Genomic DNA, 25123 nt, shown 5'->3' with positions numbered 1-25123 from the left:
ATATGGCGGCAGGTACTGATCCTGGGCACAGACCCACAACTCCAGTTGTGTGGCAGCGGGCTCCGATCCCTGGCTTCGGCCACGCAGTTCCCGTCCCCAGCTCCGGGCTCTGGCAGTGGGCACTGAGCCCTGGCTGCATGGCAGCCAACACCAGGCTCTGACCACATGACAGTGGGACTCACCACCCATCCTCATCACTCCTGGCCCCGCTGCCTCCCACTGCTCCACATCTATCCCCCATATTGCCCCGGGCCCTCGCTGCCTTCCCCAACCCCGAATCCATCCCACTATTGCCTCTGGCCCTTGCTGCCTCCCCTTTTGCCACCATCCCCTCCTTCAGGGAGAAAAAAGTGATATTAACAAACATGCAAGTATCACCTTTCACAGCAGACTTATTAGCTATCTGTGAAAAGTGGTACTTGTATGTTTATTAATATCACTTCTCTCTTTTCATAGCCACCCAGGTAGCTACTAAGTGTGCTGTGATATTTACAAATATCACTCCCAAACTGGAAGGCAGCATTATTGAGTCTGCCAAAAAACCCGGCAAATATACATTACAATGATGTGGATGTGTATCTGGACACATTTAGTTGTTTTTCCTGAAGTTAATTAAGTATTTTAGGAAAAAGTGTCAGTACAACCATCAGTGAGAGTTGGTGGCTGCAGTCTGAGACCATCAAAAAATTTGTTGAGAACCCCTGGGCTAGGCTGTGGAGTGAGTGGGTTAGGACATTACTCTTTCACCTCTGGAGATCTAGGTTCATCTACTGACTGGGTCACAAATGAGAATGAGTTTGGTGGTCTCAGACAAATGCTTGGTGGACATTTTATCTATATTACAAATCATTGCATAATTGGCAGTATCTGTTCAAAGGAGGCGCTGGACTGGAAAAGCTAGAGTGTATATTAGCTGAGCTGTGTGGGAAAACTTGCACACCAGCTGCGATAAAATAGAAAGAAGCCGATTAACCCTGTAGGGTGTTGTAGTGCAGTCTGAAAGTGGGTTCAGGCTGGCAATTACCTGCACTTAAAGTAAATGTTGCTGGGGAGAAGATACGCCATTTCTTGTTAACCTAAGACAGTCTAACCACAAGAGTAACCAATCTTAAAAGAAATCACAAGCCCAACAAGTTACTCATGTAGCAGGAAAGACTGTCTAGGAGATAGGCCACTGGGACCTAGCTTCAATTCCTGGCTCAGCCACAGGACTTCCTACATGACCTGAGCAAGTCACTTTATCTACCCTATGCCTCACTTCCCTATCTGTAAAATAGGGAAATATTATCCCTATCTCAGCAGGGTGTTGTCAGAATAAAATCCATTAACGATGTGAGGTATTCAGATACCTCAGTGACAAGAGACATAAATTAAAATGATAATGGAAATGAACTGGGAAAAACTGCAGAAAAAAAATAAAGGTAAAAGATAAAGGCAAAAGCAACATTTTCAACTACCTGAAAGGGGGTTCCAAAGAGGATGGCTCTAGACTGTTCTCAATGGTAGCAGATGACAGAACGAGGAGTAATGGTCTCAAGTTGCAGTGGGGGAGGTTTAGATTGGATATTAGGAAAAACTTTTTCACTAAGAGGGTGGTGAAACACTGGAATGCGTTACCTAGGGAGGTGGTAGAATCTCCTTCCTTAGAGGTTTTTAAGGTCAGGCTTGACAAAGCCCTGGCTGGGATGATTTAACTGGGAATTGGTCCTGCTTCGAGCAGGGGGTTGGACTAGATGACCTTCTGGGGTCCCTTCCAACCCTGATATTCTATGATTCTATGATACTGAACATTTTTAACCAGCTAATAGTTGTGGGGCTGGAAAAAAAAGATAGCTGAAGATATTTATGTTTAAAAACAAAGAAAACTGGAAAAGCAAAAGAGATTACTTACCTGCAATTCTTCTTCTCTAACAGCAGCAATTATAATAGATTCACACTCTTGGATTTTGGTCTCAGGTACGAGAAGCTATCTAGCCATATTTAGAAGCTATCTAGCAAAAGAATTTAGAACTTTGGGATAGTCATGAGACTGGTGACTCATGGATCTTGAGTGATCATCCCAGCTTCCAAAATACCTGATCTTTAAAAAGCCCTAAAATGTACAGTAAGAACATAACCCTCAAATCTCAGGGTATAAAAGAGCGGGTGTATATCTAGTAAATATTAACTTTAGCAAACTTGAATTACATTCTTCTCTGAAGGGGAGTTATAAGAGGATCCATGATTCAGTTAAAAAGCTCAAAATAGTTTCCTCAACAAAAATCATTTGGTCAATCCCTAGACAGATCTGCTTCACAATTCTTTCCCAAGTCAAAAAACAAAACAAAGCAAAAAAACAGTGCATGAAAACCATGATAATGGATTACTTACCCCTTCTTCTTAGAGAAACTAACAGTGTCTTTGCATCCCCACCTCCCACCAAAATCAGACTCTCCTTGTTCTGAGGAAAGGGAGCTATTTATATACCCAGCCCCAGTGCAAGCAGAACTTGTTAAAACCCTTGGAGAACAGCCCCAGCTGCCCTTCTCTCTTAGGGCTTGTCTACACTATGCAACTTTGAGGGACAAGGCTGTGCTTTTCAAGTACCTGTGAAAGACAAAGTTTTGATGTACAAAACTTTGTCTTTCACAGGTACTTGAAAAGCACAGCCTTGTCCCTCAAAGTTGCATAGTGTAGACAAGCCCTAAGAGAGAAGGGCAGCTGGGGCTGTTCTCCAAGGGTTTTAACAAGTTCTGCTTTCACTGGGGCTGGGTATATAAATAGCTCCCTTTCCTCAGAACAAGGAGAGTGCAGACAAGCCCTTAGTCTGGGGGGGGGGGGGGGAGGGGTGAGCGAGTGACTCCTCAAACCACACAATCCCAGTGTAATCCCTTTGTACTGAGTAGAGAGAACAGAGTTTTAGCCTACTCCACTCTTAGAATTCCAGCCTTGGGTCCTGAACACAGACAGCGGCATGAGTTTCTTCCTCAAACTTCCAACTGCCTCACAAAGCCAATTCCCCCAGCAGTCCCATCTCCTATCCTCCAGTAATGCTTAACTTTAGAAACTTATCATTTACTGCTTACACCCTCCATTTATTTTCACATTAAGCTTTAAAGGCAGTATTTCTCATTTCAGAAAAACTTTTTTGGTAGCTTAACATTCAGATAGCTTTAATTACAGAAAATTATACCAAAAACTTCTTTCACAATAGAACTTCATTACCTTGTTTACTAGTTTGTACCAGCTTGTCATTTGCTTTCAGAACAATTTTCTTTGAAAATGTTTGAGAGACAAGACTATAAACAAAGTTGATAATTTTATACATTAAATATGAATTTCTTATTTGTATATTCTTGCAACAATTGGTCTTTCAAAGAAATGTATCAACTCACCTCTGTACACCATAAGGTCTTTCTAAGATAGGCTCCTTAAATGGAGGTGGAATGTGACCAAAGTAATCTGGGTAAGCCACTTCTGAATATTCAGGAACAGACTTTGTGTTTTTCACAATCTCAATATAAAGATCAGGGTCATGTAGTGGCAATATATCAGGCACCTCAAGCATCACTTGCTCCCCTGATGAATGCGAGCTGGAATCATCCTCTTCCTCAGGATCAACACCCGTGAAGCACAGCTTTCCCAGCTGGACAGATCGTCCCTCAAACAGAACACTTCCACAAGATGAAACATGCTGGCAAGGTTTATTACAAGTGAGTGAGGTAAGGCTAGTTTTGCTTTCTTTCTTCGTTACACACCCTGTTTTGTAATACTGTTCATTTTTTGAAGTATTCTGCAGAGTGATCCTGTCCAAGCCTTTCACTATTTCATAGCTTAGGCACTGGCATGACGAAAGCAGTTTCTTTTGATCACTTTGCTGCTGTAAACTATTGTCTTTGTTGCTGTCTTTCTTTGGCAAATCCAAAAAGGCTGGCCTTTTATTACACTCCCCTGCTTGCAAGTGATTGCTCTCTTTCATAGTAATTCCCTTGACTGAGTGATTTGCTTCTACAGACTGCTCCTCTCCTGCCGTAGGAACAACAATAGGTCCACCTAGATTTGCATCAGATGCAAAAGGCTTTGGTTCCTTGGAGACTAAGTCATAGTCCTTTACAAAAAAAAAACACAGAACATGATTAGGAAACAGTTTTTCACATTTTAAAAGTTTGTTTGTATTCGCTTATAAACGGACGCTTTTCCTTTCCATGATTTTTAGTGGCAATAAAATAAGGTATTCAGGATAAACATAATCCTAAAAAGTTTGCCTGTTAAGCTACAGAAACTTTGTAAAAGTTAACCTATTCCAAATGAAAAATGCCATGCCACCACCAAAATGAGGCAGTTCTTCAATGACATCACAAAACTTCCAAGTAATTTTTTTAAAATTGTACCATGAAATTAAAAAGGTGTGCAGCATTTAATCACATTGCAGATATATAATATTGCTGACATAAGAACTAGAAAGGTTCATCAACGTCTTTGTCCTCTCATTAAAAATAAACATTTCCACTTGATCAGTTTTTACCCGTTTGCTTTCCAGTTTTTCCAATATTCAGATATTAAACAAGAAATAAAATGTATTTCCTAGTCCCTTCTCTCATGCAGATTTAGCAGTGTCCTGCTGTATGAAGTCTAAAGGAGACTAGTTAGCTCTTATATGATAATTTTCATCTTTAGATCACCAAATGCTTTACAAAGGTGGGTAATCATCATTATCCCTATTTTAAAGCTGGGGACAATGAGGCAAAGAGATCAAGTAATTTGCCCAAGGTCACAGAGCAAGCCAACAGCAGAGCCAGGAAGAACACAGGTCTCCTGTCTGCCATACCAACAGTCAAAGTCCTAGGGAAACTATACACCTTCCTCAAAACCCCAAGAAACACTTTTGCCATAAGAAGTCAGACAAAAAGTAGCTATGAGAAGTCATCTTATGGCAGAAAGATATTTACTATTTCAAACATAAGTCTCTCATGTCATCAGATATGTACTCGCAAACAGTGGGAAAGTGCTCAGCTATTCATAGCTTCCAAGGCCTGAAGGGAGCACTGTGATCATCAAGTCTAACCTCCTATATAACACAGGCCATAGAATTTCCCCAAAACAAGTCCTGTTTGAACTGGAGCATATTCTTGTAGAAAAAAATCCAATCTTGATTTAGAAGAAGTGTCAATGACAGAGAATCCACCACAACTCTTGGTTAATTGTTCCAAAAAAAAGAAAAAAAAAAAATGTACACCCCGTTTCCAGTCTGAAATTGTTTAGCTTCAACTTCCAACCATGGGATCTTGTTATACCTTTGTCTGCTAGACTGAAGACCCCATTATCAAGTATTTGTCCCCCATGTAGGTATTGATAGAAGTTAAGGGATGACTTGATCAGCCTCTGAGCTTCTTGAATCTATCACTAGATAGAGCTATCACATTTTCCAATTCCATCATCATTCTCATAGCTCTTCTCTGAACCCTCTCCAATTTATTAACATCCTTCCTGAATTGTGAGCACCTGAACTGAACATAGTATTCTATCAGTGCTTGCACCAGTGCCATACTGAAAGGTAATATAATCGCTCTACTCCTACTGTTCATGCACCTAAGAATCACACTAGCCCTTTGGGCCACAGCACTGCACTGGGAGCTCATGTTCAGCTGATGATCCCCTATGACTTCTCCAGTCTTTTTCAGAGTGAGCGATGCTCAGCTTACAGTTTCCAATCCTGTAAGGAAGGCCTATAGTCTTTGTTTCTTACATTTGGCCATATTAAAATGCATATTGTTTGCTTCCATGCAGCTTACCAAACAATCCAGATTGCTTTGTACCTGTGACCTGTCCTCTTCAATATTTACCACACCCCCAATTTGTGTGTCATCTGCAAACTTTCAGTGTTGGTTTTATATTTTCAACAGAACAACTTTACACCAGTTTAGACATATCAAAGTTATTTTTTTAAACACTACTTTTTTCTGATTAGTTACAGCAAGATAGACACTGATTTATAATCTTAAAATAAAACTCTTATATTGCTAGTGTCACTAGGTAAGCTGAAAAATGATTGGCACTAGTGACTAGCTCAGTAACATAATTAAGACGTAGTATAAGGTTAAAAATGACTCAAAATGGTATTTTGGAGTTCACAAATCATTGCTTCAATTACTCCATATCAACTTTGATTAGTTTACAAATAAAAATTTGTTGCTGATTATACAAATAGCTGATTGTGTGTAATTATGTGATGCACTAATGAGATGCTTGAAGTACTGTTCTATTCTGAAAAAAGTGTTCATACAAAAAAAGGTACAGCCTCTTACATAACAGATCTGCTGTTATTTCAGAGCCGTCTTTACACTTGTGCCAAAAACAATTTTTACTCTTTTCTCTCATTAGCACAGCCACCATAGCAAGGAGAGTGACTTGTATCCTATTATTTCATGTGTATCAAAAAGATTTACTAATATTTTAAATTAGTTACATCTGTGTAAAACCACTGGAGGTGATGGGTTTACAGAGGCACTGTGAAATTTGACACGAAAGACAACTTCAAAACTACAGAGTTAAATATGGCATCCAGTTTGGCCTACAGAGTTTATTTATTATTAATTATTATTATTATTATATGTGGTGTTGAACAAGAGAGGAGGAAAAACTCAACCTGTGCTCCGAGTCAAGTTGATTTCAAAGGGCAAGAAACAAATAAAAAATGTCATTTTCTTTCAAGCCAAGTAAGTTTGTTCTGGAAGTTATTGAGACAAACATGGAATCCCATTGTACCATTTTTACAGTTATGATTCAGAAGAGATCTACAGTTTTCAAACATGCTGAAGTCATTTTCATTTAGTGTCATGAACACCCCCTCATAGTACCTGCTAAATCAATTGATTACTTGGAGCCTAAAGTCAATAGGGGCTCTTGTGACCATTTCCCTTTTAGCACAGCAATCATCATCCTAGCACTAAAAGCCAGCATTCCTTGTTATTTAAAAGAATATATAGTAATCTATGGTAAAATACAGTGTTCGTTACCAAGCATACCCTCTTTTCACATGCTCAGAGCATTCCATATGAGGATTCCATCTACAATCGTAGAATATCAGGATTGGAAGGGACCTCAGGAGGTCATCTAGTCCAACCCCCTGCTTGAAGCAGGACCAATCCCCAATTTTTGCCCCAAATGGCCCCCTCAAGGATTGAACTCACAACCTTAGATTTAGCAGGCCAATGCTCAAACCACTGAGCTATCCCTCCCCCCGAGGGATGTCCTTCCCCACACACACACACACACACACACTTTTCTCCCCTACCTCCAAGTGTGACCAAGACACCATGGGCCTTTTTTAAAATTATAAATACAGACATGGGGTAGTTATGCTTGCTATAAAAAATATTCCCACAATAACTTTAAACAGCTGAATTTAGCTGTTTGGCATGTAAGCAAGACATACCCCATTGAGGACTATGATCAAGTTTGAAAAGGATGGGTTAGAAGTTAAGAGTTATGAACAGTTAAAAACAGAACATTCAAGATATGCAGTAAAACAATTAATGAAATCTAACATCCTTTACCTTAAAGTTATCTGCAAGTTCTGGGAAAAATTGTTCATACATTTTTAGTTCTTCTATGGGTCGTCCCAATTCTTGCCTTGGTTTCAGTTTGTTAATATCAGTCTCTATATCATCGTTCTGCAAGAGCAACAGAAAAAGTTAACTTCTCAGTTAAATTACAAAAAAGAGCTTCAAATCTAAAAAACAGTTATATATTAGCACTGCTAATAGTTTACATAAAACAGATACTAGCATACCAATCTGATTTGTCTGCAGAAAACCTTGGATATATCACCACATGTATGTCATAAATTTTCCTGCCTGTATGCAAATATAGTATGTGTAATATATTTCTCAGGTGAAATCATTCAAGATGAGTACAAAGTTATGTGGGCTGCAGATTGGGATAGAGATTGTGATGGGGGAACTAATGAGTTGAATACAGATAGGATATAAAATCATTTAACTGCTTACTCCATTGCTTTGGCTTACGGCCTACTCTAAAAAAAAAAACAGAACACCAAAGTTAAGTAATGTTTTGATGTACAAATTTCCCAGCTTTAATAAGTATGTTTTAATTCTGGTAGTTATTCACACAGATACCATCAGTATTGATGCATATTGTACCCTGTGTAATGACTCAGGCAGAGCTGATATACCTCAACAAGCACTTCCCTCTCCACCATCCCACTTCTTGTGGTGGCCCTGAAGAACTGCATTTCTCCTCCATGTCCGGCTGTGTTGCCCCATTACAACTTAATATAGTCCAGACTTCTCTCATGCTTCACTCCTACTGTTCCCTCTTTCCATTCCGTAACACCCCTGCACCTTACCACAACTTCACTTTCCTACAACATTTGGCTTTTAAACACTGATAACCTGTTTATCAGTATCCATTTTAAGGACGTTAGGCAGAGGGGCTGCAAAAGAAAGGGCTCTGGATGGGATGACAGAGCATCAGGATTGCATAAGAGGTATGGGGGAAATCCTAAAGGAGGGCCACGTGGAGGTGGGAAAAGTGGGGCTTGATATTGGAAGGCGAGAAACTTCATTCCGACAAAAAGCATGCATGTTTAATTTGAAAAAGTTCAGATGTGGCCCATGGCTACAGTTACTATCTGAAAGTAAATGCATGCATATGTACAGTTCATGGGGATTCTGGTTGTTTAGGGAGGAATGCAAAAAGTGCAGACGACAGAGCAATACTTCAGAGGGAACATTTTAAATGTTTCTGCTATGAACTACATGTAAATTCAATTGCCCTCTGAAGAGTCAGTGTACCAACATCTGGAGATATTAAATCACTGATGTGTGAAACAGAGATATTTTAGACCTACCCTAGGTAGGAATCTTGATTCAACTTTAACTACAGAAGACTTTTTTTTTCCGAAGGGGACATAAGGGAATAAGACACCCAACTTCCATTCATTTTCAATGGACTTTCGGCAACTATCTCGATGTGCATCTCCATTACGCCCCTTTGAAAATACCAATTGGACTCACTACTGATATCTCTTAATACTTGAACACATAGCTATGGGGATGGCGAAAGTGAACTTCTAAAGTAACGAAAAAAATATATTGATGGTATAAATCTGCTCCCTTTGATTGGGTCTAGTACTAACCTTAAAGAGTTGGTCCTTATCTTCATTTTCATTTTCAATCTCACTTTCTGTTTCGATGTCATCATTGTCATCACTTTCATCTACTACGTCATCCACTGTGATATAAAATGCTCTATAAGTAAGGCAGATGTAGGTTTTCTACAACATGTACATTCCAGAAGAAAATGTAATGTGTAAAACTTTTTCACTCACCAACTGAAATCTGTCAATACCACACAAATTAAACTTCTGTGAAACATGTGAACGCTAAACATTACCAGATTTATCAGAGACAGAAGGCTCAGCTGGCAATACTGCAGAACCACGTATTACATTTCTGTCCAGTAAGAACATTTAAACGATTCCTCCACTTTTTAAAAAAATATATTCACATAGGAAACGTTCAACATATGCACTGAAGACACTTTGGACCAACTCCTCAGGACCAGGCCTTCTCTGCTCAGCATGCGACTACCTCTTCCAAACAGGGCTGGGGAATTTAAGTTGCCTTTCTGGACACTTTGCACTGCTAGATTTTGGACTGGATCTGGCTCCAGTAATATGAAGGAAAGGACTTAACATTTTTAATTTATTTCAATGGAAAATAAACTAAGGTAAGCACATTGAACTGTTCGCATGATACAATTTAGGAACACTGGGCTAAATTCACTGCTGGTACGAGTGGACATACTACAGTGGCTTCAGTGCATATGTACTTAGTTACACTATTGGTGAATTTGGCCTATTATGGATCATAGAAAATACTCTAAAAAATCAAATGGATTTTGTGCAGGAATTTTGCAGATTTTTAGTAAAAGATCATTTAGGCACTCATTCTGTTGATTGGTTCCTTAATGAATGCAATATTAGTGCCTATTTAGACATTTGGAAGAAAGTAAATTCAGCCCATAGCCACACACATGCAGACAAAATTGTTGTCAGCTAACCTGCACATAGTACAGAAGATAGAATTTCACACTCTGCTCCAAAACCACAGACCTACCACTAAGCTGAAGGAGAATCTATATTAATTCACTCTCCCCAGTGAGCTCTAGAGGACTAGATAATCACAAACATCTAGCAGAGAACAATGCTAAATATATATAAAAACAAAAGCCAACATATTACCAACTGACTATACCTTCAGGAGGCAAACTGTACATCTGGGCCACAGGACCACTAATAGGGATAACTGGTAGTTGGAAATGAAAAGTACTTTTAATAGTTGGTAGTGGAAGACGGTTTTTAGGAAAACATTTTCTCATTATTAAACTTGATGTGTTGACTAGAGGATCAAGAGTTCTCACAGCAAGGCAATCCTGTTACAGAAAAGAAAGAATGAAAACAATGGAATGCAAACTACACAACTGTTTTTAGAAACATACAACATTGCATGTAGAACATACAAAAGACTAGAATATTTTAGATTATATTGCCACTGGAAAACTCCAGAACAATATAAAAATAGTTATACTAAGGTACAACTAAGTTTTTATGACTACTTGAATAAATGGAATATAAAAGAATCTCTGCCTACTCCATTTGACTGAAACCTATAGATCCTCCTGCTACACCTTTATCATTTGGAAGAGAATTCTCTTTGGAGCTCAGTCTCTCTCCATTGGTAGCCTAAATTACTGCCAAGAAGTATAAAACTTCCATCACATGGCTAAAGCTGGAGAGAGGCAAAGCCAAAGAATGAGACCAATCACAGAAGTTAAACTTAATTCTTGTAGCAGGGCAGAGTACTACCACCACATGGAACAGGACCGTGACAATGATGCACTACCTTAGTATATGATTTCTGCTTTAGATCTTAGGATGCAAAGCAGAAGACACCGGGGGACCTTCAGCATTCAACTAGAAATGGAAATAACCCCTATAGAGAGAGTCCCCACAAGGAAAGCAATACAATCACATATGAATTCACATAGCTGGTGGTGTACCAGCCTTGACAGCTCTAATTCAGCACAGAAAATTTGGTTATGCACGGACGTAAAAAAGAGCCAAATATACTTTTATCATGGAATAGTAGTTTACAATATACACTGTAACAATTCAATGGTGAAAAGCAATTTAACTGTTTTGTTTAACTTTTGATCTTAGAAGTTGTCTTGTAAAAAATAAATGCTAACGACTGAGTCATGAGATCATTTAAAACAGCATACCCATAATAGCATACAGAAAAAAATCTTCATGTGCAATCATAGCAAAAAAAGCAATTAAACTCACTTGGGAAGTGTTGTAAAGAATTTTCATCCCATTGGCATCAATAAATGCTTTCCTTCCCAACTTGATATTTGTAACACTTTTAATACACTGTAAGATTCCTTTACGGATCAGCATGTGTCTGTGTCGACTATCATGACGGTGCCAGTCTACATAAATTGTTAAAAGCACATGGACATATCCTCTGTCTACCGCTCTCCTGGCATTCGTTTCTTAAGAAAAGAAAAGAAATTAAAAGATTGCTAAAGCATATAATAACCTAACTCTTGTTTTCACTAATCATCAGTCGTAAATATTACTTTTAGTTCAAGTTTAAAGCTAGCAACTTCACTTGTGTTCCATTTTATAGAATCATTATGGTGACAAGCATTCCAGTCATCCGTAGTGCAGTTTCCCTTTCTTCCACTGAATTCTATAAGGCATGTTCCACAAAGTAAGTTTCTACATTCTCTAGACATATCCGTGCATGCTTTGCTACTGCTTTCTATATCAAGACACAAAGCCTGTAACTAAGTCATTCTAAAACACATACTTAAGTTGGCTGAAGAAACTGTATTCAGTGAATACTCATATTTGACTCACTGCTCTATTGTGATTGAGCAGAATATGTAAAGAAGGATCAAGTTTCCTAGATGTTCTAAGCCTTGCAATTTATTTAAACTGATGTAATGGTGACAGGCAGCACTACGATAGGTATTTGGCATCAGTGTTTCCTTTTTAACTTAACGTTTCCATGAGTTTATACATTTCTATTAATATTTGCTCCATGATAACATTTGGTGGAAAAAATGATAACTTCAGGCTATTGAAAATTTTTATTAAAACCCCACTTCAAAAATAAATTGGTTTGAACAGTAAGCTAAATATGCACACAAAACAAGAAGTTTTCTGGTTTATATAGCTCACAAGTTATTTGTTTTACAAAACAGACATTAGCAAGCAGTAAATGTAGATGTGCTACTTTTAAATTATAATTAATTTTGAAAAACAATTACACTATTTCATAAGTATTTTTGCTATGAATATAATATATTCATGTGACTGACACTCCAGGTCAACCCCATATAGATATTCTATTTATGGTTTACATTTAACAATAGAACAGGCTTAGAAAATACTACTTGTCTGAAGACTGATTGCAGTGATAAATATCAACGGTTTGTTTCATTCCTCAAACCTGACTCTTCATTTAACTTCCCTAGTTTCTTCTTAAGATTCTGCTTCACTAGTTAACAGGCACAAAGTCAGTAAAACCAGTAAATCAAATCACATAAAATGTGTGTATACATGCCTACTATATACATTTACCTCACCTATAAAATGTAAGGCAGAGGCTACAGACTTCAGATGTTTTTCTGTTGCTCACACACTCATAAATTTATGAGTTCAAGCCTCAAAATTTTCAAACATAACAAAATAATTGAACTTCAGTGAAAACTAGTTTCCTGATTAGATAGAAATTTTGAAGTTCAAGTTTTTCAACTGAATATGTAAGAAATTGGTGGCCAGGATACAGTAATACAGAAATCGCAGAACATAAGTGATTAAAATTATTTCAACCAAAAGGAAAATTCTTCAGCAAGATACCAGGACTTTAATTTCCCTAGCTACAGCTCCATTTCAGAGCTGTCACCAAATACCACTTACTTCATGACCCAAGACCTATTTAATTAGACTATGGGAAGACAGTATATACTTCAGTGCTATCTTCTAGAAACCCGATTGACACAGATGGCAGTTAGGGCTGGGGAAAGAGTCCTGGAGTCCCACTATTGAGGTTGAGGGGAAAACAGAGTGTTATAACACACAGTTCTGCAATCATAACTAGAGAGATCTTTACAGACAATCACTAGTTTAAGATTTAGCAGGGCACTTCTATTTTCTTTTACATTTAAAATCTTCATTTTATAAATCAAACTCTTCACAAATTATGCATTTCTGGTGTGAAATTACATGCCTCAGGAATGCAGAGAAACAAAATGCAAAGGCCAGCACATTCAGGACGCGAGAAACTTATCTCAAAAATGAACACAAGCAGAATCTCAGTTTACATAATAAAAAAAAAATAATAGAATCATAGAAATTTAGGACTCGATAGGTCACGAGTCAGTCCTGTCTCGGTGCAGGGGAGTAAAGCATTATCTAGACCATTCGTAACAAGTGTTTGTCTAACCTATTCTTAAAAACCTCCAAAGACAGATTTCACAAACTCCTAGGTAATTGGATCTACTGCTTAACTACCCTTACTATTAGGAAGCTTTTCCTAATATTTAACCTAAATCTCTCTTGCTGGTCAGTCCTCTATGAATAAGGAGAAAAATCTATCACCCTCCTCTTCATAACAACCTTTTAAAAACTTGAAAAAGGTATGTCCCCCCTCAGTCTTCTTTTCTCCAGACTAAAACTCAATTTTTTCCAATCTTTCCTCATAGGACATGTTTTCTCAATCTTTATTCATTTTTGTTGCTCTCGTCTGAGCTTTCTCCAGTTTGTCCACATCTTTCCCGAAATATGGTGCCCATTACTAAATACAGTTGCCCCGTTATGACCTTATCAGTGCTGAGTATAGTGGAAGAATTACTTCTAGTGTCTTGCTTACAGCATTCCTCCTAATACAACCCAGAATGATGTTCACTTTTTTGCAGCAGTATTACATTGCTGACTCATATTTAGTTTGTGATCCACCATAACCTTCAGTTCCTTTTCTGCAATACTCCTCCTTAGACAGTCATTTCTCATTTTGTATTTGTGCAATTGATTATTCCTCCTTAAGTGTAGTACTTTGCATCTGTCCTGACTGAATTGCATCCTATTTATTTCAGATCATTTCTCTGGTTTGTCCAGATCATTCTGAATTCTACTCCTGTCCTCCAAGGCGCTTGTAACCCCCACCTTCCCCAACCCACAAAGTTTAAATGTGCTCTATGCCACTATCCAAAATTATTTATGAAGATATTAAATTGAACAAGACTCAAGACAGATCCCTGCAGGCCCCCTCTTGATATGCCCTTCCAGCTTGACTGTGAAGCATTGATAACTGGCTGGAAAACCTTTCCTAGAGAGAAGTAATGCATCCACCTTATATCAAGTACATCTAGCCCATATTTCCCTAGTTTCCTTATAAGAAGGTAATGTGTTACAATATTAAAAGGCTTACTAAAGTTGAGATATCTCACATCTGCTCCCCCCCCCCATCCACAAGAAGGATATTAGGTTGGTTTGACATGATTTGTTCTGGACAAATCCATGTTGACTGTTATGTATGACCTTAATCTTCTAGATGCTTACAATGGATTTGCTCCATTATCTTTCTGGGTACCAAAGGTAAGTTGACTGGTCTATAATTTTCTGGGTTGCCCTTATTCTCCCTTTTTTATAGATCGGTACTATATTTGCTCTTTTCCAATATTCTGGGACTTCTCCTATCCTCCAACAGTTCTCAGAGATAATCACTAATGGCTCAGACAGCTCTTCAGCCAGCTCCTTGAGTATTCTAGGATGTATTTTGTCAGGCCCTGCCAGCTTAAAGACATCTAACTTGTCAAAGTAATTCTTAACTTGCTCCTTCCCTATTTTAGCCTTCTAATGTATTTGTTAAAATGTTTTCTTGTTACCTTTTATGTCCCTAGCTAGTTAAATCTTTTTGTGCCTTAGCTTGTCTAATTTTGTCCTTACATGCTTGTGTTTCTTTATATTCATCTTTCGTAATTTAACCTAGTTTCCCACTTTTTATTTAAGCCATACTTCCTGTCCATCAAGTCTCTTACCATACTTCCTATCTTTCCTACACACATCATCATTTAAGGTCCCCTGTTCTGAAAATACACATCTCAGCTTTGACTTTGCATTTACACAGGAGCAGACCAACATTATTCTGAGCTAACATTTCCTTCCATTGGCATTCTCTTAGGGATGAAGCCTAAAAACTACTTACTACTACAGTCCTGAGAGCCAGAGGCAGGTGGCTGATCAAATGTGAGGCGAGCTAGCTGAGCGCAAAATGGAGCAGAGACCTTATCCAAATGAGCTTCCAGTCAAACCCCTGAAGGTGTTCTACATACGCCTTGATCACCTCTCAATGTCTACCCAATCTACTGAAGTTCTACGATGACGATCGCTTGCACACGGTTCTTGTGAGGGAAGAGGATCATGACCCTTAACCAGCAGTGCAAGTAGGGCAGTATGGTCAGGTACACTGTACAAGGAAGATACTTACAGCTGATATGGCATACTGATATGGGAAGAGGAGCAGCAGAAGGTGGGACCGCTGAGCAGCCCCATGCCCGCAGCTCCTCCGATACAGCTGTACTGTGCCTTCCATGCAGGGTCTCCTTCATCTGTAGATCAGCCCCACCAGAGGACAGGGCTGGGGGTAGTACAGCTGTGCTGGAGGAGCTGCGGGCGTGGGGCCACCCAGCGGCCCTACATTCTACTCCTTTCCACACTGCAGTTTCTGGGAGAGTCCTGTGGTCAGCCTTGGCCTCTGGCAGGGCTGCTGCTGTACAGACAGAGGAGACCCTGTGTGGAAGGGCTGGGGGCGATACCGGTACAGCCGTGTCGGAGGAGATGTGGGTATGGGGCCGCCCAGTGGCCCCACATTCTATTCCTTCCGCCACTGTGGTTCCGAAGGCGCAGCAGGAGGACAGAGCCTCCCCTCTCCAGGTAAGGGGGGGTGGATCATGGGGAAGAGGACGGGGAGAGCGTGGGGGCCCCGGGCTGGGGAGGAGTCAAGTGAGAACATCACATACCCTCACCCCCGTGGGTCCCCCTGGTACCGGTAAGAAATGGATTCCACTTGCACCACTGCCCTTAACATACTTGAAGAGTCAGTGGGGGTAGAATTTGTCGTTATCACTCTCCTCTCATGCTTAGTTGCCACTGGAGAAGGATGGGTCCTGTCACTTCCCCATAGCTGCACGTTAGAGCTATCACCTAAAGGACACATACTCCAGACCCCAAGACCTATTTAGTGACAGCCTGACTATGACGGAGACTACATTTGGTACCATCCCCCAGCATCCTCACTGACACACACGGCAGTCAGGGCTGGGAGGAGATGGTCACAACTCTACTGTTGAGGGGCATGGTTGAGTATTTGGAAAAAAGCTTCTTCCACTTCTCAGGATCCAAGTCAGTCTCTACCTAAGTCAGGTAGTCTCTGTGCTGCGTAACTGGATAACGAGTTACTATGTATTATACATGTGGCAATAATGAACAGAACATACTAAAGATGAATCTCAACTTAAATTCTACATTTCCTGGCTTCTCTTTTTTTCAGCCAGACTCTTAATATTATTTTAAATCTAGTTTTTTTATTTTAGTAAAAATAGTTTCTAGTAGTCAAACACTTACTTGATTTTAGCAATGCAGCAAGTGTGTCTAAAGCAACCCTGTCAACATAAAGAGAGAAACAACAAACTAGTAAATTTAATCTACAATGTGGTAAAGCCATACAAATTTTTTTTTTTTTTTTTAAACAGGTGACTGACTGATGTATGAGGGAGGTGTGCAAAAGTAAAAGGCAACTACCACCATAGCCACAAATTTTAAGATTTTGCTACATTGCTCTGGACAGGCCTTAATAGAATCTTGGGTTTGTTGTGGGTGGAAAGGGGTGTTCTTCCCTTATCATTTAACTGTCAAATACTAGGAAAGATTTTATTTTAAAAAATATTTTCATCAAAAAGGAAGTTTTAAAAGCACCTTAAATTTTTGAATATAGTACGTTAAAAACTTTTACTCACTTCATAAGGCCAGTATTCTTTTTACTAAAAGGGCCAATGATCTTGAACATCAGTTCCACAACTCCATTTTTCCCCAAGGATACTGCATTTACAGCTGAAAGGAGTACAAATTAAAATAAATTTTGTGAAATAACGTACTATGAAGATTAGAATAATCTTGAAAATTTTGATTTGCTGAAATCAAAATCAAGCAGAGGGCATTTACAAGTTGAATTTAGATAACATACACTATTATCTAAATAAATAATATGCACTGGTTCAGTGTCTGAATGGGCTCAGTAGGAAGTCTGGTATCAAGCACTGCACAGCCTATTATTTCAGAAAAGCAGGCACTTGCTAATATGCCATTCACTTCAAAGAGGCAGCAGAATCATTGCAGGAAGGCGCAGGACTGTGGATCTCACAGAAGGGAATATACATTAGTGTTGGCAGAAACCCCTGCTATTGCACATGCACACTGAAGTGTCTGCTGGTTTCTATTTCAGGTCAATAAGAACTAATGGAAATCATTATTTACAATGTACACTTTGTTTCTCCCTCCTTTATTAAAATGTACAGCAAGGAAGTTTTTCTCCCTTAGAGTGTATATTTTGTTAAGAGGATAGTTTCTAAAATTAACATAAGAAAATGTATCAAGCTCCGATGACTAGAGGGTGTCCTTCAGCATCAGGATCAAAAGGTATGCCATTTGCTGTCTGAAGTCAGTGCCAGCAGTATTATTTCTATTGCAGTACCATCTAGAGACTCCAATCACAATTGGGATCTCACTGTGCTAGGCATTGTACAAATATGTCTATGTCTTCCCATGAGAGCTTGTAATGGGAGACCATAATCTAAGATGTAAGAGGGTATATTAAAAAAAAAAAAAAAAAAAAAAAGAGTGGGGGAAGGGCCTGGCTCTGGATGTACACAGGATGGCTACTTAGGAAATCTGAAATGTGGTGGTCATTGGAAAAAAAAAATGCACAAATCTTGGCTTGCTTAAAAAAAAGTTGTCCCTAATTGGGTATCAAGAGGCATTAGAGTGGAAAGAGCCAGCTTTAGTGGCAACACATACATATTAATTCAAGATTGTGTATTGACTTATAGGTACTGTATAATAATTATGCTTAGCAGTAGTATTAAAGTAGCATCTAGAGGCCCCAACCAAGGATAGGGGCCCATTGTGCCAGACATTGTACTAAACACATAGTAAGAAAAGATACCTGCCCCAAAGAGCTTCCAATCTAAAAAATAAGACAGACCAGTGGTTGAGAGATTAAATGACTTGCCCAAGGTCATGCAGCAGGGCAGAGTCAACAAGAATCTGGGTCAGAGCCCCAGTCCAGTTCCCTACCCACCCGATCATTCTGCCTCTCAACTAAGGTAAACAGTTATCCTCTACTAACTTATCTTATTTAAAGTACTCTACAGCAAAAAAGGAAGATCACTATAAAGCTCTGTCATATGAGAAGAGTCATGGCTTCATGGAACCATATTGGCTCCAAAAGATGTCCTGCAAAACAAGACCTCAGTTGCCATTGAGGAAGATGTCTGTCTGTATCTATACAAGTTTTTTCATGAAGTTGATGGATTTCCATTCCATACGGCTAAATTCAATGCCTTGCATGATCACATTAGCCATGCCATCAGGGGCTTGTTCACCTGTACATCTGTCAATGTGATATATGCCAGCAATGCCCCTCTGCCATGGACATTGTCCAAACTGGACAGTCTCCACGCAAAAGAATAAATGGACACAAGTCTGACATCAGGAACCATAACATTCAAAAACCGGTAGGAGAACACTTCAACCTCTGTGGCCACTCAGTAAAAGATTTAAGGGTGGCAATTTTGCAACAGAAAAGCTTCAGAAACAGACTCCAATGAGAAACTGCTGAGCTTGAATTACTATGCAAACTAGATACTATTAACTTGGGTTTGAATAGAGACTGGGAGTGGCTGGGTCATTACACATATTGACTCTATTTCCTTAAGTATGCTCACACCTTCTTGTCAACTGTCTAAATGGGCCATCTTGATTATCTCTACAAAAGTTTTTTTTCTCCTGATGATGGTAGCTCATCTTAACTAATTTGCCTCTCACAGTTTGTATGGTAACTTCCAACTTGTGCGTGTGTGTGTGTGTGTGTGTGTGTGTGTGTGTGTGTGTGTGTGTGTGTGAGAGAGAGAGAGATGTATCTGTCTTACTATATGTTCCATTCTATGCATCTGATGAAGTGAGCTGTAGCTCACGAAAGCTTATGCTCTAATAAATTTGTTAGTCTCTAAGGTGCCACAAGTACTCCTTTTCTTTTTGCGAATATAGACTAGCACGGCTGTTACTCTGAAATATATCTGTATAGTATATCTGAACTCCCGTGATACCTATCACAAGGTCTTTTAACAAAATGTGTTCTTATGCATTACTCTTAACGTGTTCAGGAGATTTTCCAAAAGATTAGGCACTTTGCATATTTTTACAATTCTTGCTATTAGCAACACGTGAGTTACAAAGATTACCATTAGCAATAAACAAATTAATTGCAAGTGTCCATCTACAATCACGTTTGTCATTTCACACCTTTGACTCAATACCATTGGGGTTTTGGCATTTTACGGTTAACCTGTGGCTTCCCTTTCCAAAAGGAAGTTTTCTTTTTCCTCCTTGTCCTGTAGGATTAAACCCTGATTTCTCTTGCTTAACAGAATTCACTGGCTGATCGGGTATGATCTCTGTGCTAACAGCTATTCGCAAGTCGTCCCCCCTTCCCCCCCTCTCGGTCAGCCAGGTAATGTGCATCAACACAGACACTAGCTTGTTTACTAGTTTTTAAATCATTAACTGTTACCAATTTCAAGGCTGGACTTTGTCTTAAAGAGATACCATCCATTTTCACTAGCAAGTTAGACTCAAAGTTCTGTTGTCCTTCCTTTACCAACCTCTGCTTCCACATGGAATCAGACATTAAGTCCACTAAGAGACTACAAGTCATATCTAAAATGTTTAGAGATGAGTATACCTGCCCTCCCCTGTATTTTTAAGATATTAACTGCACCGCTGTCCTGGTCTGCTGACTCCGCTACCGAGTCTTCACTCTGCACCTGAGTCACAGACCATTCACTCACAGAATCTACATGGAGACATTTCTGTCCCAACAACATTGTTTTCCCAACAAACAGGTCAAGCACAACCACTTGGTTATAGGGCTGTTTAACTTTCTTAACAATTTTCATTCCATCCGAGACCTTCTCAAAGTGATACATACTGGATCTTCAAAAGGAAAGTCAGTGGATCAATTCACAACAGAAAATTTCTGGCTGTTAGGAACTCAAACTTCCTTAATCAAATCACTTCCACACCCTTCAGTTGCAGCAAACTGGTTGCAAAGACTAGCCTGAAATTTTTTTCTTTCAGGAATCTTTTTAAGCACCAGTTCATCTTTACCTTGCTCCACAGAAGCATTCCTCTGCTGAGCCACTACCAACTCCTGAATTTTACTTACATCCAGAATCACCTTTGGCTCATCAGGCAGATTCCTACACAATCCCCTTTCAGGCAAACTGCTTTGATTGGGCACTTACTTTGTCCTATTACTTGAAATCACTTAAATCCTACTTTTTATACTTAATAAAATCACTTTTGCTTATTAATTTACCGAAAGTAATTAATACTTGGGGGAGCAAACAGCTGTGCATCTCTCTCTATCAGCATTATAAAGAGTGGACAATTTATGAGTTTACCCTATATAAGCTTTATACAGAGTAAAATGGATTCATTTGGGGTTTAGGCTCCCAGAAAGACAGAATACTGGGTCCTGGGAAACGCTGTGTTAACTGAGAAGCCCCTGGGCTAAGTGAATCTTAGTTTCTATGAACTGCAGGGGTGTGTGGCCCAATCTCTTGGTCTGTGCTGTAGCCGACTGGTGCGTCTAGCTCAGCAAGACGGGAATGGAAGGAAGCCTTCTCTGGCAGGGGGGTTTGTTCTCAGTGGTATCCCAGCATATCTAGTAACAGTCTTGAGGGACCCAACCCTTCACAGTACCAACTAAGGGACTGGCACTGATGCAGTGGCCTATGCGACAGTCGGCAAAGCCAACAGTACCACAAATGGTGGACATACTGAAGTAGACACTGATGGCATCTGGTGCTGTTGCTTGCTCAGTGCAGAGGGTGCTGCATGCTTGGGTACCAACAGCTGGACTGAACTGTACCAGTCCCCAAGGTCTATGCTTGCCTGCCGCGCTGGCAGAAGGTATTGAGGCCCAATCAGAGCTGTGTCTCTCCTTTGTGCTCCAGGACTTTGCAGCCCCACCAGTGCCGGAAGAGGAGTCCTTCACCTCAACAGTAGCGAGCTGAGAGGTCAACGCTTCAGCGACGCTAGATCTTGCCGAGAACCTGGGATTTCTTCAGAGTTGGCTCCTTAAGGTGAGCCTTCCCTGAAGCTATATCAGAGTCTTCCCTTTCACAGAGGAAGCCTGTGCTGGATCTGTCTGAGGGGGGAAGAGAGGTGGCCTCCGAACGGGACTCAGTAACTGGCTGAAGAGTGTGTTTGATCATTAGCAGTCTGAATTTAATGCCCCCGTTTGTCCTTGCCCTGGATGCAAGAGCCAGGCAGAAGTGGGACTCTCCCAAGCAATGGACACACAGAAGGGTGGTCACTCAAAGCTATAGCCTCTCATTAGGAGAGGCAACATTTGAAACCTGACAAGACAGGCATGCCCTGCCAGGAAAATACTAAGTCTCTCCCGGAGAAAGAGGAGTCAAACAATCCTTTCACCACTTATCTAACTATAAAAACTATCTTAACCACTAATGAAATATTAGAAAAGCCAAGGCAAGCTTAAGGCTACCACACTAAGGCTCCATCTCAGGCTGAGGTGGGTGAACAGGAACTAATGGCTGTTCACCTGCACCCCCCTATACAGTCTCAGTATCCAGCATGAGGCGGCACAGGCATGTGCAGGGGCCGAACGGACACTGCTAGCTGCATATCTCCGATCAAGGGCTCGAGAGGCATACTTAAGGGACACCACTTAAAAGTAGTAAAAAGTCTTCAGAAAAGAAGAGTCACTATAATCATGTAAGATTAAACAAAAAATTAAATTCTCCATTTTAAACATTGTCAAGTACTTTACCCACCATTGTATAGAAAAGAGAAAAGAATGTTTTGCAATACTTACAGTTGGCTGAGTATACTCTTAGTACTTGAAGACATGGCAGTATTAACCTGTGGTTCTGCAAATTCTGTTTCACCAAATTCAGAGAGATGTTTAGAGTGCCACTGATTCTAGCTTTTACTCCAAATTTTTTATCTGTAACAAATAGAACAAAACCAAAAACAAAGAAAAGCACTGAATTTGATTTTGAAGCTAAATTATTCTACTTTTGTAACTAAATAAGTTTAATTCAAAAGCGACAAAAGATATGCTATTTCTACATCTCTACCCCTCTCCTCTGCATAATGAACTCCATTTCACCTTTCCCTTCATTTCCTTCTTCCATTCTTGGATGAAGGCATGCCTTCATCCACTAATGCGGAGTACACTGGTGCCTGTCTTGAAAGGTTCAACACCTCCAAAATCAGGCTCCTGAAACCAGGCCCTAAATATCAAGTTGGGCACTCCAAATTTGAGGTACCCTAAATTACTCAACACTTCCAAAAATTTATTCTTGAATTCCCTGTCTTTGTTTATCCAACTGTAAATGGACAAGATGTGACAGGTGTGTAGTCATTTGAAGAGTCTTCCAGTAGTACATTAAAGCAACCACTACAGTGATAAGCACACCATAAAAACTGTTATAATGTAGAATAGAGCAGATAGAGTTACCTAGTATCTGTGATGAAACAATCTTTTAAAAGTTCAATGAGATCATCACGTGAAGACTATTACACATGGACAAAGTATTAACCGTTATAATTAGGATTACCTTTTGGACCAATTTTTGCAAGAAGAAAATGAAGCTGCACCATTAACTCCTCATTTGGTGGGGAATCTTTGCTGGCACTCAAAAGTAACTGCAACAAGATCTGCGTCCCTCCTTTAGAAACTAAGACACTTGCTTTCCGACCACCACCTTGAAATTAAAAATAGAAATATCAGAAGTATTAAAAAAAATTAAGATACCTAGCTATTCAGTCTTTTATTCATATCCATTTGCAATACACCAAGCAGCGTTGGCAATGTTCAACTTTTATAGACATGCATAAACTAGACTTTTGATCATTCTTTTAATCTCAGAAAATAAAATTATGTAAATCAGCTATTTTAATTTTTCAAACATTTTTGAAAAAATATAACAATTTGCACAAAGTACACAAAAATTGCCACTTGATTAAAAAACTTACCAACTGACACCAATTCAATGAGGATATTTAATATATTTAGAGTAGTCTGAAGATCTCTTGTATTCTGAAATTAAATAATATTCTTTTAGTTTTGGTAACAAATACGGCATACTGGACACAGATGTATCCTTGCTTAATTTGTAACAGTAATAGGTTTTGTTTCAAGACTTATAAATGGGAGTACCTCATTACATTTATTTTCCACAGCCACACGTGCCTTTCCTTCCAAGCTTCACAGTTTATTTATACCCAAATAAACCAGCTGTAGTTATATATTTGCCCAAATTCTTCAACTTTTGAGATCCACAGACATTTCCAAAACAAGCAGTTGTATTTTGCCTTGAATTTTACTTGTAAAAGATATTTTCTTTGGTAAATACTTCAGGTTATTTTTTCATATTTTAAGAAACTTGTATATTTCTGGTTAAAATTCTAACATCAGAATTGATTAACGATTGACACTTCTCAGAGTTCCTACTGCAACTCAAACCACTTGACTTACGTATTTTTAGACCTTGATTTAGCAAGGCACCTAAACATAGCCTAACTTTAAAGTAGAAGTGTAGCTCCTTTGAATGTTCTTAAGAAACTTGCTGAATCAAGGCCTTAGATATCATGTAATGATCAAGACCATGGACAAGTACCTTGTAGCAGGAAAGGCCAAGAAAATTAAATATTGAAAAATTGGAAGTCTGATATTTACGAAGTATACAATTTAGGCATACACACGTACATGAATAAGATGCTTTACCTCTAATGTTGAGAGGATAACTTCTATTGCTGGGGAACCTTTGGCAGTCATTTCCTTCCTGGTTTTTTCTGAAAGTCCAAGAGATTATTTTTTCCCCTCAAAGGATATAATAAAATTAGTTGAGCAATTTCTGAACATAAGAAATGGATACAACATTCAGAAAAATCTAACCTATGGGAAAAAAAACCTACACACACACAAAAGTCACTTAGGGTACAAAAGCATATGAAAATTAGGGTGAACCAACTGATTTAGATACAGTAGGAATGAATTCATACCTTTGCCTAATTTTTAAAGAAAATTTGAACTACTTTTGAATTTATTTTTGATTTTGGTTAACATTTTTCTTTTAGTGTACGTATATCTCCACATACCACAGTTTTGGGCAAAATACTGCAAAGAAAGGTATCTTGTGCAATATTTCTGACTCATGTAAGAGTAACAGGAATTTCTGGAAATTTCATGAGAAAGTCAGCTTTTGAGATTTCCAGAACAATTTCCTGCTGTTTTTATACAGCAGCCTTATTCCAGGCAAGGAAAGAGGAAGGAAGATGGATTTTTAGGTGCAGGAGTCAGGGGTTAACATATTATCAGATACTATCTTGTTTACTGTGCTACAACACAGTAATGCCAACATTTGAAAAAGGGGGTGAAATAAGTAGCTGTAGTTCTGTACATGAACAACAATAATTTATGGAGCTAGACACTGAAAGTCCACAGCCTATGATTCCCTCTCCACCTTATTAAAAGGGTAAAGTATTTTATTTATCTTACCTCACCCATCACACATTTTCTGCAATTATTGCTGTCCTAAGACTTGCAAATAGTATTTCAATATGGGCATTTTCAGGATCTGATTCCCTTATCGCCTGATTCAGGTTACCTGATTCATGTAACTGCCAAAACGAATCAATATATAATCCCAATAAAGTTTCTTTCTGGTTTGCTTGTGG

At 39.1% G+C, this 25123-nt stretch overlaps 1 protein-coding gene across 8 annotated transcripts in view; it reads right to left on the bottom strand.

The window, feature by feature from the left end:
* Window positions 1–25123, bottom strand: part of AGTPBP1 (ATP/GTP binding carboxypeptidase 1) — a 152696-nt gene that overhangs the window by 76124 nt on the left and 51449 nt on the right. For 7 of the 8 annotated variants that reach the window (XM_073345034.1, XM_073345036.1, XM_073345035.1 and 4 more), the window contains exons 4-14: window positions 24171–24238; window positions 23420–23483; window positions 23002–23148; window positions 22254–22385; window positions 17092–17185; window positions 16700–16737; window positions 11351–11559; window positions 10260–10437; window positions 9140–9234; window positions 7536–7652; window positions 3375–4087 (exon numbers count right to left, since the gene is read on the bottom strand). In XM_073345034.1, coding sequence (XP_073201135.1) covers window positions 3375–4087; window positions 7536–7652; window positions 9140–9234; window positions 10260–10437; window positions 11351–11559; window positions 16700–16737; window positions 17092–17185; window positions 22254–22385; window positions 23002–23148; window positions 23420–23483; window positions 24171–24238 — 1855 coding nt within the window. Of the gene's footprint in view, window positions 1–3374; window positions 4088–7535; window positions 7653–9139; window positions 9235–10259; window positions 10438–11350; window positions 11560–16699; window positions 16738–17091; window positions 17186–22253; window positions 22386–23001; window positions 23149–23419; window positions 23484–24170; window positions 24267–25123 lie in introns of all 8 variants that reach the window. The other variant, XM_073345033.1, reaches the window with a different exon arrangement.

This window comes from Lepidochelys kempii, chromosome 5, assembly GCF_965140265.1.
Source record: "Lepidochelys kempii isolate rLepKem1 chromosome 5, rLepKem1.hap2, whole genome shotgun sequence".
NCBI lineage: Eukaryota > Metazoa > Chordata > Testudines > Cheloniidae > Lepidochelys > Lepidochelys kempii.
This window is presented reverse-complemented; position numbering and strand designations above follow the sequence as displayed.